Source organism: Phocoena sinus, chromosome 7, assembly GCF_008692025.1.
Source record: "Phocoena sinus isolate mPhoSin1 chromosome 7, mPhoSin1.pri, whole genome shotgun sequence".
NCBI lineage: Eukaryota > Metazoa > Chordata > Mammalia > Artiodactyla > Phocoenidae > Phocoena > Phocoena sinus.
Window position 1 is genome coordinate 59,815,222 of NC_045769.1, and position 20,230 is coordinate 59,835,451.

Consider the following 20,230-nt stretch of genomic DNA (forward strand, 5'->3'; position numbering starts at 1 on the left):
CAGATCTGTCAGCTGCCTAATCAACATGATCATTTGGGTATTTCATAGGTACTTCAAAACTTTCATATCCAAAAATGGACCCCTGAATGGCACCCCTCTCCCATAATTTTTTCTACCCCCACTCTACTCTGTTTCAGTTAATGGCAACTCCATCTTTTTAGTTGCTCAGGACTAAAACCTTGGAGTTATATTTAACTCCTTGTTCTCACACCTCACATAAAACCCTGTTAGCAAATGTCTTTGACTCTACCTACAAAGTATTTCCTGATTCTGACCATTCCTTACCACTTCCTCATTAACAACTAGTTTTACGCCACTATATCACCCCTCTACTCTCAGTGGCTTCACTCACTGAATAAAATGTAAACTTTTTTTTTTTTTTTTGCGGTTTGCGGGCCTCTCACTGCTGTGGCCTCTCCCGCTGCAGAGCACAGGCTCCGGACGCGCAGGCCCAGTGGCCATGGCTCACGGGCCCAGCCGCTCCGCAGCATGTGGGATCCTCCCAGACCGGGGCACAAACCCACGTCCCCGGCATCGGCAGGTGGACTCTCAACCACTGCGCCACCAGCGAAGCCCTAAAATGTAAACTTTTAGTGGCCTACAAGGTAGTACACAATGTATAACATCATGTATAATCTTATCCCACCTTTACATTTTTATCTCTGCTATCTTGTCACTTACTACTCTTCTTTCACATTCATTTCTTTCTAGCCACACAGGCCTCCTTGCATTTCTCTGAACACACCAAGCATACATCCACCTTGCTCTTCCTTCTACCTGGAATACTTTCCCCCACCTTCTTGCTCCTTTGCCTCCTTCAGGGTCAAATGTCACCGTATTAGCAAAGCCTTTTCTGGCCACTTATTTAAAACAGCAAGTACTTCTCTCCTTTCACTTTCTGTCTATCCTTACCTCACTTTATTCCCATAACAGTTCACCACCACACAAAATGCTGTGTACAGTTGACCCTTGAACATGGGTTTGAACTGCTCAAATCCATTTACATGCAGTTTTTTCAATAGTAAATACAACAGTATTACACGATCTGCAGTTGGTTGAATAGGCAGATTATATACGGAAGGAGAACTATAAGTTACACAATGGCACTCCTAACTCTGCATTGTTCAAGGGTCAGCCATATTTACTCGATTATTTGTTCTGTCTTTTCCCACTAAAAAGGAAACTTGATAAAGACATGAGCTTAACTGTTGTTAACTTTTATCCTTAGAACCTAGAACGGTGACTGGCATATTGTAATCACTCACATATTTGTAGAGAATAACATTATGTCCTAAACTTCAAATTGACTTAATTTTTGGAGCACAGTCATCTTTTTTTTTCTTTTGATTATGACTTTATTCTTTTACAATAAAATCCCTTAGACATTTTTTTTTCTTTTTCTCTTTTTTCCCTTTAATTCTTTGTCCCATAGCACAGTGTCTGATATCCAGTAGATTCTTAATAATTACTTACTGAATATAGAAGTGTATTGTTATGCGTTTAAGACACTGGAAATTCAAATGAGAAATAAAATGTGATTAATTTCTTGGTCTTGCTACTGCGTTATCTTAACGAGGGGTTTATTAATTTTGTATGGACTAGTGCTTAAGAGTGCAGGCTCCGAAATTCAAATGCCTGGGTTCAGATCCAGTGCAATACTTTGCTGGGAGCCCAGTCATCTTAAGGTTTTGTTTGTTTATTTATGTTTTTGTTTTTAATTCCAGTGGTGGGAGAAGGGGCTAGTTGGTTATACAGGAACTAGAGATGAAACCACAACAAACATTGATTGACTGTCTTTAACAAATTCCCTAAGTAATCTCCTATAGATTACTTTAAATTTTTTTATTTAGAATGATCTTTCAAAGTATAATATACACTCAGAAAAATGTACAAATCATAGGTGTGTAACGATGATTTTTTATAAAACAAACACATAGGAAAAATTACCACCTGGATCAAGAAATAAGATATTGCCAGCAGTTCCTCAATCTCCCTGTACCCAGTCATTACGCCTCGTAAAGGTAGGCAGTCACTGTATAGTAGTGTTTCCTGTTGCTTTGAGCTTTATTTAAATGGTATATCTGTCTCTCTATAGATATAGGTATTATATGTAAGAGAGAGTGTGTATGTGCCTTCTTTTGTTTAAAATTATGTCTGTGGTGTTCCTGTTGCATGTAAGTTGTTAATTTTCATTGTTTTAACATATTCCACTGTATGAATGAATATATTACGATTTTTCTATTCCAACACTAGTGGATATATGAGTTACTTCCAGTTTAGGATGCATTTCTGTACTTTTGGTGTCACGTGTATATGCCTTTCCGTTGGAGTGAAATTGCTTCCGTTATAGGGTATACAAAGGTTCATCTTTAAAAGATACAGTCAAAAGATTTCCAAAGTTGTTATACTGATTTACACACCCACCAGCAGTGTGGGAGAGTTTCAGTTGCTCTATTACTTTGCTAACAGGTGGCCTGTTAAAAAGTTTTAGCCATCTTGGTGGATGTGTAGGATACTTCACTATGATTTTAATTTTAATTTTCCTGATATCTAATAATATTGAGTACCTTTTCATACTTCTGTGGGCCATTTTGATGGGTATCACTTCCCCTTCTCCTGAGCTTTATAAACAGTAGATTTCTGAGAATAACTAGATACCATGCAGGACACTAATGCAGCATGGTAAAAAATATTTTGCTATTATCTACACTAAGATATAGAGGAAGATACAAACTTGACTGCCTAGTACTGAAGACCTGTTTTTTTGGGTTTTTTTGCGGTACGCGGGCCTCTCCCTGCTGTGGCCTCTCCCGTTGCGGAGCACAGGCTCTGGACGTGCAGGCTCAGCAGCCATGGCTCATGGGCCCAGCCGCTCTGCGGCATGTGGGATCTTCCCAGAACGGGCACGAACCCGTGTCCCCTGCATCGGCAGCGGACTCTCAACCACTGCGCCACCAGGGAAGCCCTGAAGACCTGTTTTTAAAGGTGTCTGTATTAAGTTGATAATGCAGGTTGCCAAAGAGGAATTATTTAAGATTTACTAGATGGGTGAAATTTATGATTAAGATTCTAAAATACCCCAGATGTGTATGAGCAAGAAAAATGATTAAAAATTGGGTATAACACTTCTTGGGCAAATAATTTATTGTCTTTAATGAGCACTTTGTGGTCCTGTCCATATGAACTCTTTTTTTGTTTTTAGTAAGTGATGCTAGAAAATTAAGTATCCATTTGAGATAAAATTAAATTTTAAAAATCTTCTCTATATGTATTATTTGCAGATAGAAGGAGCATAGAGAAGTAGAGGACAGAGTTTTCCAGGTAGATTATTACCTAGATTGGAAGTTCTTCCTTAAGGAAGGGTTTGTTCATTTAGTCAGATTGTATTTTCTGAGCACTTTTGAGTGAAGCATTTATTATCTAAAGGGATGTATGAGCCAGTAAGTAGAACTAATTCTACCATAAGCACGTATAAGGGAGATGACATTTGAACTAATATTGAAGGATAAGTAGATGTTAGTTACATGAAAAAGGAAAAGAGGTAGAAAACAGTCCAGGCAAGAGAGGCATATACTTATGGGTGTGACATTAAGAAAGGACATGGGTTCTGACAGTAATGAGAATTTCAGTATTTTAATACTGAAGTTGGAAGAGCAGTTGTGGCCAGATTGAGAAGGTTCTTGAGTACCAAGTTAACAAGTTAGTACTTAATACTGTAGAAAATAGAGAATTAGTGCAGGTAATGAATCAGGAAAGTGATACCATTAGATTTTGTATTTAGGAAGAAGATTCTGGAAGCTCTGTAGAAGTTGGATTGGCAGAAGCGAGACATGAGAGGCTGGGAATGGACTGACAGGACTCACCTGAAATTGATGGTTTGAGCCATTAGGTGGCTTGCAATTATCAATAAAGGGGGAAGCAGGAGAAGGTTTGGTGAGTGGACAAGATGTGTTCAGTTTGGACATGTTATGTTCTGTGTGCCTGTGTTTTATTGGAATTCAATAGGAAAGAGAACTAAGTTATAAGTATCCATGGCCATGACACACTCTTTAAAGATATTTTGTAGGTTCCAGTAAGAGAATTAGCAATAGGAGTAGGAATGACCTGTAATATCGTTATCCCCTCAGTCAGGTTGTATTTCATTCTTGCCCTCTCTCATCAGTTACTTTATTTGTTCTCTACGATTTCTTTAAATCTTCTCTCTCTCTAGACTCCTTTATCTGCTCTTAATATTATTCTGTCGTCCCTTTTCCTTGTTGTCTTGTCACAAATAATGTAAGATGAGTAGCTTTAAAAACATCTGACAAAATTCCTCGTTTTATGGACTTAAAATTTATCTAACTCTGGATATGTGCTATCCATATGCTGTCTTTTATTTAACTTGTAAAAAAGCTAATACTATGTGGTATTTGTGCGCATATTTAAATGTCTTGTCATAATGATGCAGGTGGACACCTGATTATAAAGGAACAGAGGTCAGTACTCATTTATGTTGTGTGTTTGGATGAATTTTATACGTATCTAATTCTTCATCCTTTCACTGAGGAAATAGAAACCATTTCCCCTTAATTCCTAGGCATCAAATTCTCTCTGCCTCTGGGGTCTAGCACAGTTCATGGCACATAGTGGCTAATCACTTATTGAATGAATGAATGTGCCTGTATCTTTTCTTCCCTCATGTAATAGAGGAGGTGGCTGTGCTCCAGCAGTTAAGCCTGTAAGTGCTATGGCTCATCATCTCCTCCTGACTTCTTAGGGACTTTATTCTTGTGTTTTCAGTCTCTCCCTCTATAGTGGATCTTTCTCATGAACATTTACACATGTTCAAGTCTTCCCTGTCTTCAAACATAGAACAAAACATTTCTTCCCCCAGACTGTTTTTTGGTCCCCTTTAGCCTGTAGTGTCATGTTTCTGTCTCCCTCTCAAGCCAGACATATCTGTACTTGTTATTAAACACTTTTTCACTTCTTGCCCATTTTCTTAGTTTCCTTCTTGAATTTTCTGCAGTATTTGATGTTGACCACTTTTCCTTTCTTTAATGTAGCACATTTTTCTGGGTACGCCTTTCCTTCACAGGTTCATCCTCTTCTGCCTGTTCCTTAAATGTCTGCATTCCTCATAGGCTACTTTCTCTTCTCATTCTACTCATAGTCCTTGAATGATCTAACCTACTACTTTGGATGCACTCCATCTGTGTAGATCCAGCTTTTTTACTGTTTTGTCTCACAAGCTGTTCAGACTCTGTGACCAGCAACCTTGAATTAACTGTCCTTCTTTACCTCCACCTGAACCTTCTCCAGTGTTTCCTATTGCAGTGAATGGCACCACCATCTACCCTGTTGCCCAGGCCAGAGTGCCCTCTCTTTCCATTTCCCCCCTTGATTCTTAGTTGTAGTTTTTCTGATAAAATAAATTAATTTTAAACTGTTAGAGGCATTTTTCTTGGTTGCACATTCTAGTTTTCATTAGTATAAATTCAGGAGCTATTAGGGCACATTTGATTTCTTTAGGCTATTTTTGGCTCCAATTATTAGTGACTGGTATAAATCTAAAATAAATGTCCATTAAGATTTTTAGTTTACATAAATCAAAATTAAAATGTGTAGGAATTTATGTTTTATCAAAGATGATTATATTCAGTGTTTGTTCTAAATCATGTATTGTGGGGGTTTTTGTTTTTATTTTTTGGGGGGGAATAGTTGCTTTACAATGTTGTGTTAGTTTCTGCTGTACAATGAAGTGAATCAGCTATATGTATATATATATCCCCTCCCTCTTGGACCTCCCTCACCCCGCCCCCAATCACGCCCATCTAGGTCACCACAGGGCACCGAGCTGAGCTCCCTGCGCTATACAGCGGTTCCCATTAGCTGTCTGTTTTACACATGGTAATGTGTATGTATATGTCAGTCCCGATCTCCCAGTTCATCCCACCCTCCCTTACCGCTCACCCACCATGTCCACACGTTTGTTCTCTATGTCTGCATCTCTATTCCTGACCTGCAAATAGGTTCATCTGTACCGTTTTTCTAGATTGCACATATATGTGTTAATATACAGTATTTGTTTTTCTCTTTCTGACTTAACTTCATTCTGTATGACAGACTAGGTCCCTCCACACCTCTACAAATGATCCAGTTTTGTTCCTTTTTATGGCTGAGTAATATTCCATTGTATATATGTGCTGCATCTTCTTTATCCATTCGTCTGTCGATGGGCATTTAGGTTGCTTCCATGTCCTGACTATTGTAAATAGTGCTGCAGTGAACATTGGGGTGCCTGTGTCTTTTTGAATTATGGTTTTCTCTGGGTATATGCCCAGTAGTGGGATTGCTAGGTCATATGGTAGTTCTATTTTTAGTTTTTTAAGGAACCTCCATACTGTTCTCCATAGTGCTGTATCAGTTTACATTCCCACCAAACAGTGCAAGAGAGTTCCCTTTTCTCCACACCCTGTCCAGTATTTATTGTTTGTAGAGTTTTTGATGATGGCCATTCTGACCAGTTTTGATCTGCATTTCTCTAATAATTAGTGATGTTGAGCATCTTTTCTTGTGCCTCTTGGCCACCTGTATGTCTTTGGAGAAATGTCTATTTAGGTTTTCTGCCCTTTTTTTTTGCGTTACGCGGACCTCGCACTGCTGTGGCCTCTCCCTCTGCGGAGCACAGGCTCCAGACGCAGGCCCAGTGGCCATGGCTCACGGGCCCAGCCGCCCCGCGGCATGCGGGATCCCCCCGGAGCGGGGCACGAACCTGCGTCCCCTGCATCGGCAGGCGGACTCTCAACCACTCTGCCACCAGGGAAGCCCTCTGCCCATTTTTTGATTGGGTTGTTTGTTTTTTTGATATTGAGTGCATGAGCTGTTTGTATATTATGGAGACTAATCCCTTGTCGGTTGCTTCATTTGCAAAACATTTTCTCCCATTCTGAGGGGTGTCTTTTCGTCTCGTTTATGGTTTTCTTTGCTGTGCAAAAGCTTTTAAGTTTCGTTAGGTCCCATTTGTTTATTTCTGTTTTTATTTTCAGTACTCTAGGAGGTGAGCCAAAGAAGATCTTGCTGTGATTTATGTTAAAGATTGTTTTTCCTATGTTTTCCTCTAAGAGTTTTATAGTGTTTGGTCTTATATTTAGGTCTTTAATCCATTTTGAGTTTATTTTTGTTTATGGTGTTAGGGAGTGTTCTAATTTCATTCTTTTACAAGTAGCTGTCCAGTTTTCCCAGTGCCACTTATTGAAGAGACTGTCTTTTCTCCATTGTATATTCTTGCCTTCTTTGTCATAGATGAGTTGACCATAGGTGTGTGGGTTTATCTCTGGGCTTTCTATCTTGTTCCATTGATCTATATTTCTGTTTTTGTGCCAGTACCATACTGTCTTGATTACTGTACCTTTGTAGTATAGTCTGAAGTCAGGGAGCCTGATTCCTCCAGCTCCGTTTTTCTTTCTCAAGATTGTTTTGGCTCCTCGGGGTCTTTTGTGTTGCCATACAAATTGTAAAAATATGGAATGCTTCATGAATTTGTGTGTCATCCTTACACAGGGGCCATGCTAATTTTTTCTCTATCTTTCCAATTTTAGTATATGTGCTGCCAAAGCTAGCACTCATGTATTGTTTTCTTTTTTTTTCTTTTAATTAGTTTTCTGAGTTGAAAAAACTTCTTAGTTTCACATAGGAAATGATGTTATATCATTATCGATACAAAGAAAGATGTTTGGCTGTGCTGACAGAACAATGTCATATCCTGCCATATCCACTCTCCTCACCACTGCATGCTCATTTTGTTTCCCAGTCTGCTTTATAATAAAGCTCATTGAAAATAGAAACTCTCTCATACTTATGCACCTCCTTCCACAATGATATTGTGGCTGTGGCCATTATAGATTTTTAGTAAGGATTGACTTTAAAACTTAAGTTTATGAGTAATAATTTCATTGTACCTACAGATAGGCATAATTTCATTCCCATAGGACCTACATTTTGCATTCCCATAGTATCTACAAATATGCATAATTGATACAGGCTGTAAAAAAGAGGTTTAACAGGCATTAGAATTTGTTCTATTCTGAGTTGACCATTGATTTAGTGACTATTTGAACAATTATAACTGAAGTTTCAGATTGTTTTATGACTCAGCTTGCTCAAAAGAAATTGGCTTTCTTAATGAATTTTTAAAAGCAAGCTCTCATGGTGGCTTTATTCTCTTTTTGGCTTAATCTCTGATATTTAGAATAAAATAGATTGTTTTAAAAGAATAATCCACAACAAGGAGCAATGATTATGCTCCACAAACAGATGATTTTTTACTTTTACATAGTATTTATTCATTCTACCTTAGAGAGGCTCAGATCTCATGCTATCTTTTTGGGCCAGTGGGCTGCTTCTCATCTGTATTTGTTTTCTTCTTTAGATATTAGGATCAAGGAAGAAGAACCTGATCCTGAAGAGTGGCAGCTCAGTGGTGATTCTACATTGAATACCAATGACCTAACACATTTAAGAGTACAGGTGGTAGATGAAGAAGGGGACCAACAACATCAAGAAGGAAAAAGACTTCGAAGGGTAGCTTGCACCTGTCCCAACTGTAAAGAAGGTGGTGGGAGGTATGCACACACGAAACATACTTTTCTTTTTAGACTGTTAATATCATCACCCTAATTTTTGAAATGCTGCATGCCATGTCACTTAACTAAGGGAAATTATTCATTACATGATCATCTTGTGTGTTTGTCTGTATGAGTGTGGCAGAAAAAGTTAGAGAACAAAATATATGAAATCAAATTTTCAGTTCTAAATGCCTGTTTTAAAAAAACTAAAATTACTTAGTTTACTTAAAAAAAAAAAAGTATAGTAAGATGCCATTTAACAGGCCCATATTGGATATTAGTCTGTTTGCAAACCAGCAGTGGATTTGCCTAAATACTGATTAAAAAGCTGATTCTTCTGTACAGTAGAAACTAACACAACATTGTAAAGCAACTATACTCCAATAAAAATAAATCTTTAAAAAAAGTTGATTCTTAGCTTGAGAATAGCAGTTATATAATATAAAATAAGTTCAGAAATTGTTAATAAAGCATAAGTATTTTCCATTTTCAGTAGAAATGAGTAATAAGCCTTAATGATGGAATTTTTTAAAAAGTGGAACTGTAATATTTCCATTCAGTGTTTTCAGAAATAAACATTAAGAAATAATAACATGACAGGAATAAACTCAAAACAGATCAGTAATTATATTAAATGTGGATGGATTAAGCTTCATAATTGAGAGATTGACTCTCAGATCATATTTAAAAGACATAAAGCCCAGCCTTATATTGATTATAAGGAACATCTCAAATTGGTGCAGGAATGTTGAAAATAAAGGAATGGAAAAGACTTATTAGGCAAATGTTAACAAAAAGGAAACTTGGACATGGTAAGATTAAGGTGAAAATATCAAATGGATAGATAGGGATATATTTCTTTTTTTTTTTTTTTTTTTTTCGTTACGCAGGCCTCTCACTGTTGTGGCCTCTCCTGTTGCGGAGCACAGGCTCCGGACACGCAGGCTCAGCAGCCATGGCTCACGGGCCCAGCCGCTCCGCAGCATGTGGGATCTTCCCAGACTGGGGCACGAACCCGTGTCCCCTGCATTGGCAGGTGGACTCTCAACCACTGCGCCACCAGGGAAGCCCAGGGATATATTTCTTAATAATATGAAGTTTTCACTAAGAAGATTTAATAGCCATGGTACCTTTTCCCCACAGCTTTGAAATACATAGAGCAAAAACTGATAGAACTCTAAAGACATTATAACCATATCCTCTAGTCATAGTGAAAGACCTTAATATAACTCTCTCAGAAATGAACTATTTAAATAGACCAGAAAAAAAAAAAAACCCTGTTAATGCAGTTAATGAACTTGACCTAGTAGAGCCTCTCTGCCTTTTGAGTTGATTTGTACATTGGCCAGCCCATTCACAATGATAGTAATGACTAGTAACTGTTAATACTGAGAGCTTACTGTGTTCTAGATGGTCTTGTAAGTGAGGCATGGAGAAGCTGAATGATTCTTTACAGCATACACAGCTGGGATTTGGACCCAGTTTCTTATCAAGGCCTTAACCACTGCACTGTACTGCCTCCCAGGTGAATTTGCTTCTTCTCCATCTGATCCTTAGGCATTTGTATTTCCTACTGATAATTTATTCACTTGTTTGAAGTTTTACTTATTCTTTGAAATGTTTTGGTCAATTTAAATAAGTTAGTGTGGAATTCTGGTTAGACAACTTTTCTGAAATTTACTCTCATTTTTACGGGAACTTTCAAGATAAATTTTCATGAAAGTCAAATCTAACTGAGGGTCAAGGCCTTGCCTGTGTTTTGCTTATTCTTTTCTTTAAATTGAAAATTTTTTAAAATTATTTTTATTAAATTAACACATGCTCATAAAAATTCAGAAAAATAGAGGAGTTTTAAAAGAATACCAAACTTCTACCCTACTTCAAGATGACTATTGTAACATTTTTGTATATATCCTTCCAGACTTTACTCTCACTGTTTTATGTGTCTTTCTTTTGAAAATTTTTGTGATCATATTTCCAAGTGTACATAGAGTTTGTATCAGTTTTTTATGACTGTATAGTATTCAATGGTATGGATGTGTAAGAATTTAACAACTTTTGGGAGTTTATTGTTGAAATTCTAATTCTTACACATATATCTTTGCACATCTGATTATTTCATCATTATAAGTTGGCAGTGGTGGAATTGTTTTATCAAAGGGAATTGTCTGCTAGAAAGGTTGTATCAATTTATACTCCCATCAGTGGTGTATGAGAGTATGTTTTCCCACACCCTTGCCAACAATGGATTTTATAATTTTTAAAAACCTTTTAAAGTGTGAGAGATGAAAAGTAATTCCTCACTATTGTTTTATTCAGTATATTTTTGTTACTTTATTTGAACATTTTTTGTTGTGTTATTTTACCATGTCAAAATTCCTTTCGTGAATTATTTCTTTGTCTTTTGTGACTGTTAATTTGTCTGTCATATGTGCACATATTTTTTTTCCAATTTTACATTGTCTTTCAACTTTGTCAGTGGTTTGCAAAATGCATTTATTTACACAAGTAAAGAAAGTTCTCACTTAAAGCTTGCAAACCTTTTTTTAAGTACAAAATTTTTAGTTGAGATGCATTATTATCATGCTATTAAAAGTCTTCCTTAAACTGAGGATTATAAAAATACTCATATTTTTCCAGAACTTTTGTGAGTTCATTTTTTAATAACTTATTCTAACAATTAAAATTGAAGTTCTTAAGAAAAACAACTGTTGTTTCTTAGAGCTCATTTGAACAAAATTCAACTAATATACTCATGATAGGCACAATTGTATCATTGACAGTTGCTGCATCTCATTAATAGAAGCATAACATATAGTAAATCCTGTTCTGCAAAGGTGAGGTAGGTGGCACTTTATACATTTTAGAATATTAGCCTTTCCGCAACAGTATTCTTTTAAAAAAATAATAGTACGTATAAAGTGGCATCTTTAGAGAACTAAATTTTATTTTTTTACCTTTTTGAGCAAGGTGTAAAATATAATTAAATATTTAAAAACTGTATTCATTTGGGCATTTAGCCAATATTTATTAAGCAGAACCAGACTTCAGAAACTTTATACTCTAGTGGAAGAGACAATTTTATAAAGTAAAATAAATTCTAAAGGCGTTATTGTTATATAGGTTTTGTGTGGTTTAGACAACCTCAATCCAGTTTTTAAAAATTTAAGTTAATTTGTAAAATCTGTTTTCTTCCCTGTTAGCCTTTCAGTTTGTGTTCCGTTTCTCCTGTCCCAAGCAAAAGACTCGATTTACTTAACTTTTCTTAATCCCTCTACTCAGAATTTAGCTTTATTTATTGTGTCACTCTGTCTTTGCATTATTAAAATTTTGGGAGCAAGTTTAAGCAGTCAAGAAAATGAACTTAAAATTGTTAGTTTTGTAAGATCATGTAATAGGTATTAGTGGTGTAACTATATAAATCAAGGGGAAAATTTACGGTAATCTTTTACTACTTGAAGTTTGTTGATAAATTCACTTCAGTTCTCTTCCTTCACATCACATGCCATAAATCCATATCTGGCATATCTAGATCTTGAGTAAAAAAAAATTTTTTAAACAAAAACTTGGACCTCGGTATTGGACTTTTTCCCTTATATTGTATATTTTCGTGTGCCCCGTCTCCATTTTTTTTCTTAGTTGCCTGTCCCATTTTCAGACGAGTATGTCTTGTTACCTTATAATTCAGTTGATGAAAACATCTTTCCCTGGATTTTTGGTTCTTTGGGAACTCATATTTGTTGCTGTAATTTGTTACAGTCTTGTGCTTTGTTCGTGCTCTCAAAGCTAAATTTTGCTAAGTTAGTAAAATAGCACTTTTGAATTTATAAAAGCACATTGATTCACCTGAGTGGTAGGATTAGAAGAGAGGCAAGAAGTTATGAGTGTAGAGTGAACTGAATTGGGTTCTCTGTGAAATTGCTATGGTGAACACAATATGTAAAATCGGTTTGTACACCAATAGCCACAGACATTGCTCTTTTTCTTAGGGCCATTTAAGAATAAAACAAATTTTAAAAGCTAAATTAAATGGAAATATTATTGGCTTTGGTTAAGACTTTGGCATTGCAGGTGAGCCAGCAAAACCTGTTTCACTCAACTCAGCTCTTTGAAGAGAGTTGTAGAAATTGGGGGTGGACTGGAGCAGAAACTAGAATTGTGTTAGATTATGACATCCTTGCCCTTGAGACAACAGCATGACTCCTCCTTGTCTTTACTTATGCTATTCCTCTGCCTGGAATGCCTTCCCTCCTTTCTATCTAAATCCTACCCACCTCCTCCACGAAGCCTTCTCTAACTACTGGAGCCCACATTGATGTCTCCCTGTTCAGAACACCTATGGCATCTAACAGCCAGCACTGCACCGTTTAGCACTGTTTGTCCTATGGCAATTTCACATGCTACTGAGTGTGAGTACATTAAAATATAAATGTGGGGAAATATGCATTTTTCCAGTAAAATTTGAAAAACGATAGGTATATTATATACAGGAGGATTTGCAGGCTTATGGAAGGTTTACAGGCTATACCTAGACTGTGAGATTGTGGGAGGAGGGGAAGTTGGGGGAGGGTCTTAAATGTACCTTTTTGTAATCTCAGAGAAACTGCAAAGTTTATATAATATGATTTTGACAGTTGATGAGTCTAAAATGTCATTTTTTTTATAAACTCATTTGTTTTTATTCAGTAACTAGCCTTTTTCTTTTTTTTTTGAGGTTGAGTAATAACATTTTCTATAGTGTTTAATATGATTTGAATATCAGTTCTGGAATCAAAAACGGTTTCTTCTTGCTTAGGCTAAGATACCTGTGTTCACCCATCTAATAAGCACATATCTTCTAAACCCTGTTCTTGGTATCAGATACTGAAATGGAACATGTCAAATTTTGCAATGTGGAGAAACTGCATTTTATTATTTCTCTGATTTATAATTTTGGGTATCTTTGCATGGTTAATAGGGAATTTTAACTGTAAAGATAATTTTAATTTATTTCATGTAGTTCTAGGGGTCTAAGACAATAGCTTTGTCTAGATTTTTTTCTCTGATTTTCTCCAAGTCAGTGTATATTCAGGGTGTGGCCATACAAATATGTGAATAAATAATGCTTATATCATCTTAATTTAAAGTCTTCTTAAGGTGCCTTAATTGTACCTATGATTAGTTATGCATTTATTGTTGGTTTATTTACTTTTTAAATTAGCTGACATCATGACTTTGAATAGGCCATTTAGTTTCTGGTACAACTAATTTAATCGGATTGGGCTTATGCATAGAATTTGGGAATGGTTCTGACCGAATAATAAATAACTTTACGATACCCTTTATGTATGAAATGTTCTTTTAAATTATATATTTCTTGAGCATATTTACATTTGGAGAACACTCACATTAGTTGTGGAGTAAAATGAATATGTAAAACTTATTAATTTTTCTTTAAATTGATTTTAAATGGTCTTGGTTTCTGACTGACCTCACAGTGATAATGTCTTCTATTTGAAATTCAACATGGGGAGTATGATATGAGTGATAATGTCCATTTGAATATTTTCATATAAGTATATATTATTCTGTGTGTGTTTTTTAGAGGTACCAATCTTGGGAAAAAGAAGCAACACATTTGTCATATACCAGGATGTGGTAAAGTCTATGGGAAGACCTCACATCTGAGAGCTCATCTGCGTTGGCATTCTGGGGAGCGCCCTTTTATTTGTAACTGGATGTTCTGTGGTAAAAGATTTACTCGAAGTGATGAATTACAGAGGCACAGAAGAACACATACAGGTTACTAATATTTACTTTTAACAGATAAAAATTAACTGTAAGGCTACATACTACCTTGAAATTTTTTTTTAAGCATACCTTACTGAACTGAATCTTTTAAAATATGACCAATTACATCATATTTCTATCTTCAGTAACACCAATTTAAAAACACTAATTCCAAACAAGTCAGTATGGCTTATTTTATAAAATAATGTTTTATTTTATGCAGACTTTGGTTAGCTTTTGTTTTCATATTATTCAGTGTCTTAAGCCACATTTATCTCATCATTGTTAATTATGTTAAAGTTTTAAATTAGTTGTGTGCTTTTACTCTTGATCATTATCTTCTTCTTCCTCCTTAACACTGTAATAAATAATAATTCCTTTTCCTCTGATAAATTCAGGCATTTCACCCTTTCTCGTTTTAATATATGTGAGGTAAGCAAAAGATATTTCACTGAGGAATAACCAAGGCATTGCTGATGTGAAGACTCTTTCATTTAATTGTTTTAACACAGTGTTGTGTGGTTGTTACATGAAATGGACCTAGGAATGACCCAAATTGAATTCTAACTTATAACATATACAGATATTTTTCTTCTACTGCCATGTAATGATCAAGGTGTTCATCAGTCTATGCTCAATACTGAAGAATTGAAAAATATATAATGCATTTACAAAGTTTAGAGAGCTTAGAAGAAAGAACTATGGTGAAACGGTGGACGATACGGATTTTGAAGTCTCTTAGATCTAAATATATAAAATAACCCATGAAGTATGTAGTATTATGTTACATACGCTACTCGTTTTAATTTCTGTCTCATCAGGTAGGTAGACAGATGAGCTTAACCTGTTTGAAACTGCAACGGACAATATAAGAAAGTAGATAAAGTGTGCTTGGAGGCAGAGATCATTATTGTTGGGATAGTAAGGCATTTTTGAGCATGGCCCTATAATAGAATTTTCCTCAGTGGAATTTGATCAGCAGGATATAAAAAGAAATAATGTAAAAGGGAAAAAAGGTCTCTGATCCAATAAGTGTAGGAAACACTGTGTTAAAGAGGGTTACTGTACAAGTACTTTCAAGGAATGCCTCTTAGGACCTTTAATAGAATGTTAATGAGCACTGTACATCTCCCAAGTCGTGGGAGGTAGTGGCAACCTCTCATTGTGCCATTTTGCCATGGAGTATGTTTCAGGACTAATGTTCCAAGAGAAGCTTTGGGAAATACCTTCCCAGAAGAATAGAATAGTATATGAATAGAAGAAGTGAGAGATCATTTGTTACGAGTGAAGATGAGATTTTATTTAACACATTTCTGTTACGTAGGATTGAACCACGTTACAGAAGTTAGGTAATGGAGTTAGGTAATGGAGAGTCTGAACTGTTTAGTTATCTGCAGGTTACTCTTGCATTCCCATACCACTTAGTACAGTGGTGAAGTTTTGTACTGTAATAAAATTTGGTATTTAAGGAAGATTTGTCTGGCATTGATTTGTTGGATTGGAAAGGGAGAGACTAGTGTGCCATTGTAACATAGTTCAGGCATGAGTTCTGATGAGGACCTACTGAGAGGAGAGGTGCTGGAACAAGAGATACTAAGAAAGACATTTTGAAGAAAATAAATTAAGAAAATACTGGATTTGTTTATTGATTGAGTTCTCCTTAGATTCCTTGTAGGTTGGCCTTTTGCCTTATCTTCTACTAATTGTCTTACATAGTAGGTCTTCAACAGTAATAGAAGTTCTGTCTGTCTTTTGTATTTAAAAAAAGTATTTATGCTGGGAAATAAATTTAGGCATCATAGAGTCTTATTGACTTTTAACATCATGATTTATTAGGCTTGCTCTTGATTATTCCAGCTGAAATCAGGTCATCTGGCCATCTCCATTATTCTTGGGACTACTCAGTCTTTATTAGACTTCAAGCTTGTGTCTTGGCTTTAATCTAGAAGTACTCTGTAGTTACTTAAATTCGCATTTAAGAGTTGAAGGTTGAGTATCAGGGATCTGACATGTTAATAATACCTTAAATATAGCTTAAAACAGTGTATTTTTCTTTAGAGAAGTATGCTACAGATAGTCGTTTTTTAGCTGGTATTTTGTAACAGATGTTTCAAAACTATTAGCATAGTTGAGGTATCAAATTCTTACCTGAATATCAGTGTATAATAAGTTTGAAGATTGCTTTTCATCCAGAAATAAAGGTGACAGATTTATTCTGAGGAAAAGTATTCTATGAGAGAAATTTTGCAGGGACAGCTCATGAAACTAATATAGTTCTAATTGAACTCTGCTCCCTGTCCCTAACTGTCAGTGTTGGCTTATTTTCTTTCTCAGGGAATGATGAGTCTATTAATGTTAAATTTAAAAGACTAAGTAACTTAATTTCTTCAACAGGTGAGAAGAAATTTGTTTGTCCAGAATGTTCAAAACGCTTTATGAGAAGTGATCACCTTGCCAAACATATTAAAACACATCAGAATAAAAAAGGTATTCACTCTAGCAGTACAGTGCTGGCATCTGTGGAAGCTGCACGAGATGATACTTTGATTACTGCAGGAGGAACAACACTTATCCTTGCAAATATTCAACAAGGTTCTGTTTCAGGGATAGGAACTGTTAATACTTCCACCACCAGCAATCAAGATATCCTTACCAACACTGAAATACCTTTACAGCTTGTCACAGTTTCTGGAAATGAGACAATGGAGTAAATATTACACAAATACTTATTCATCGTGGTTATTTTTATACAGTAGTGAGAAGAACATTGTTCCTAAGTTCTTAGATATCTTTTTATTGATGTGCAAAAATTTTTGGATTGACAGTAACTTGGTTATACATGACACTGAAATGCCTTACTTTGTATGATACTCCATAGTATATTAAAAATGGTAAAATTGCATGGGTTTTGTAGGTACTTTTGGAATCTAGAAGAAATGAAATTTTACCAAGTTATATAAAGAGAAAATTGAATTTAACAATGCGAATGGTAGTCTTAACCAAATGCATCAATCCTGTGTGGTTTAGTGTAAAAATGAGAACATGTTGGTATTTATCTATTGTAAGATAAAAAAAAAGTTGGTGGGTGAAAGAAATCATGTTATGATAAAAAAATTTTTTGTAATTTTCTTGATGACTGGAATTTTTATTATGCATAACTGACAAATCAAGTTTCCAAGCAAATGTTACATAGTGTAGGCTTTACTTAGCTTATCAATTTGTCATTTTGAAGCTAATTATTTTAATTAGGTTAACTATGTACAATATTTTAAGCATTACTCTTGTAAGATTTTGAAAACTACATTTTAACATGGAACTCTAGGGATAGTCACCTTTTAAATCCTGTTGAAAAGCCATGTTTAAGATTTAATTTGCCAAAATAATGTCTTGTTAATATTCTTTCAATAACGAAGTTGGGCAATATAACCAATGTTTAAAAAAGTTTAAAATGTATAGGTTGAGGCATTTGGGTGGTAAGAAAATGTTATAGTGAATTATCCCTTTTCTTGAGTATTGGAGGACCAAAAAAATAAGGTGTTATTGCGTCTTAGCAGTGATTTTTTTTTTTTTTTTTTTAATCCAATCTTGTTTCCAAAAACCACATGTCTGCCAGGGCCTTAAAAGCCATCATGTAAATTACCAGTAAAGTATAACATATGCAAACATAACAAAATCACTTCCATAGTGACGATACTCCAACCATATGGATATTAGTCATAGAGAACTAGAGGTTTTATGATATTTTTTTAAGTCCTTTTTGTTTGTTTGTTTTGTTTTTGGTCTAGGTAGTCAGTCTGCACTTAAATATCAACCATTTTCCTTTTTTGCTTTTTCCCTTAAAATTTATATGTATCCAGTACATTTAATTGAGAAATGTATGTTTTTTATTATGCTGTATTTTCTTTTTATTTTTTAATTATTGTTTATATTTTCAATTATTAAAAAATGTACAAAATAAAGTTTCATTGCTGGTCTTGTAAGAGCTATACAATTTTCCAAAATGTATACCTATAACTGCAGCAGTTCACTTATTTCAAAAATTTGGGATTCTGTTCATTTGTTATTCTTAAGACCACCTCAAATTTAAAGGCTACCTTATTGTACGTTTAAAGTGTATTATAACAGTGTGGTAGTTAATAAAACACTATTTTTTTTTTCTTTTGAGTTTGTTGTATTCCTATGCATTTAAAATAATGGCAGTGGTACGGGGTAAAAAGATCAGTGTGGTTTATTTTTCTTAGCATTTTATTTGCAGATTCTTGATTTCAGATGCTGAGATTATTGTAAACAGGTATATTTACTTAAAAAGGGAAGAGTAGAGGCTCTAGCAGATTACTGTTTTTTTTGCCTAAAAATGAACTTATTAAATAGAACTTTTGAAAAAAATCTTTTAGCCCACATTGATTCATTAGAATTTTATCAATCCATTTTGCAAACCTTATTTTTCCTTTGTTTGTTTCCACCGTTAAAGCAATGCAGGATATTGATTTATCAAAAACTTGAGTTTACATGAAGATTCTTGAAAATGATAGCATAAGACAAGCTTTGGTAACCATGGCAAGAGTTATTTGAAAGGGTTATGTTTTTGAATTTATATATGTCTAATCATAAAGGCAGGGTAAGAGGGAAGGAAAAATTAACAGGATATTAATACGACTATTTTAGATATTTTAAAATAAAAAATCCAGTTACTTCCTACATGTATACAGTGGGGTTAAAGATTTCCATTGTCTGTTTTCCAGGCCCAATCTGATACTGTCAGTAATATCTTTGAACGCATAGGACAATGCTAGATACACATAAAAACACAAAGTTTTTCTCATGTGAGACTTAAGCTTGTGACGTGAAATAGGAAGTATTACTTGGAATCATAGAAATTAATGAATGTACATTTATTTTGAAGTTACATGGTTAGAATTTGAATCTTCAAACTCCTGTAAATAATTTCTAGAATTTAAAAAATTAGGTTGTGTGAAGAGGATTATGTGAGGAGGTTGCTCACTTGAGCAAAAACACCTATTAAGTAAGGAAATTAAAACACTTTTTAGAGTGCAAGAGTAGAGCTGTTTTTAATATTGAAAATTTATAGTAAGCTTATAGAGAGTTTTTGATCCATGAGTTTCCAAGCAAATTTTATCAGTTCTTAGAACGTGATTGCAATGAAGATAGTAAGTAGTCTTAAATATTATTTAAATAAGTTTTTAGAGTTTTTTGAGTGCCCACCTGGAATATACCTGTGAATTTTGGATCTTTACCTAACAAAGAAATGAAAGTTATTGTTCAACCTCAACCAAGGTGATTTTAAATACTTCTTGATTTTTATTGAAAAAATGTTGAATATACTCTGGAAACTTAATATTTGAAGAATTACCCTGAAGTAATTTTTTTCTAGTTATAAAATCTATTAGTATTGTGTATGGGTATAATATTTCTTAGTGTAAGTATATTCTTCAATAAGGTGTTTTTGGCAATTGCTTTATTTTTGTAAAGGCTAGAGTTAGTGCATATTCAGTATATTTACATACAGATAATTCCTGTTTATCAGAACATACTCATCTAGTGGACTAGGTGTCTATACTCTATACCTCAAAGAAAATAAACACTTAAGAAAATTTTATTTTCTGTTGAGACTTAATGCCTTTGAAAAGTAATTAAATTACTTTATTAAATTAAAAGTAATTATTAAATTACTTTAATAAAGTTTTAAAGACATACACCTATTGCAAAAGGTCGGGTGCCCTGTAAGTAACTTTGGGCAAAATAATGAAGATGCTTAAGTTATTTTCGAATAGTGAAAACGCTTAAATAGTAAAACTACATGTACATGTAATTTGAAAGCATGTCAAACATATTTC

The 20,230-nt window shown here is 34.7% G+C and overlaps 1 protein-coding gene and 1 non-coding gene across 2 annotated transcripts in view; one reads left to right on the forward strand and one right to left on the reverse strand.

The window, feature by feature from the left end:
• SP3 (Sp3 transcription factor) overlaps positions 1-18,539 on the forward strand; it is a 64,858-nt gene extending 46,319 nt beyond the window's left edge. Inside the window, exons 5-7 of the mRNA XM_032636745.1 lie at positions 8,411-8,603; positions 14,191-14,387; positions 16,770-18,539. Of these exons, the coding sequence (XP_032492636.1) occupies positions 8,411-8,603; positions 14,191-14,387; positions 16,770-17,086 (707 nt within the window). The 3' untranslated portion in view covers positions 17,087-18,539. The remainder of the gene's footprint in view (positions 1-8,410; positions 8,604-14,190; positions 14,388-16,769) is intronic.
• LOC116757252 lies at positions 7,498-7,604 on the reverse strand. The gene has a single exon (XR_004350899.1). It is a non-coding gene; the product is annotated as a U6 spliceosomal RNA (small nuclear RNA).
• Positions 18,540-20,230: the final 1,691 nt, after the last annotated feature.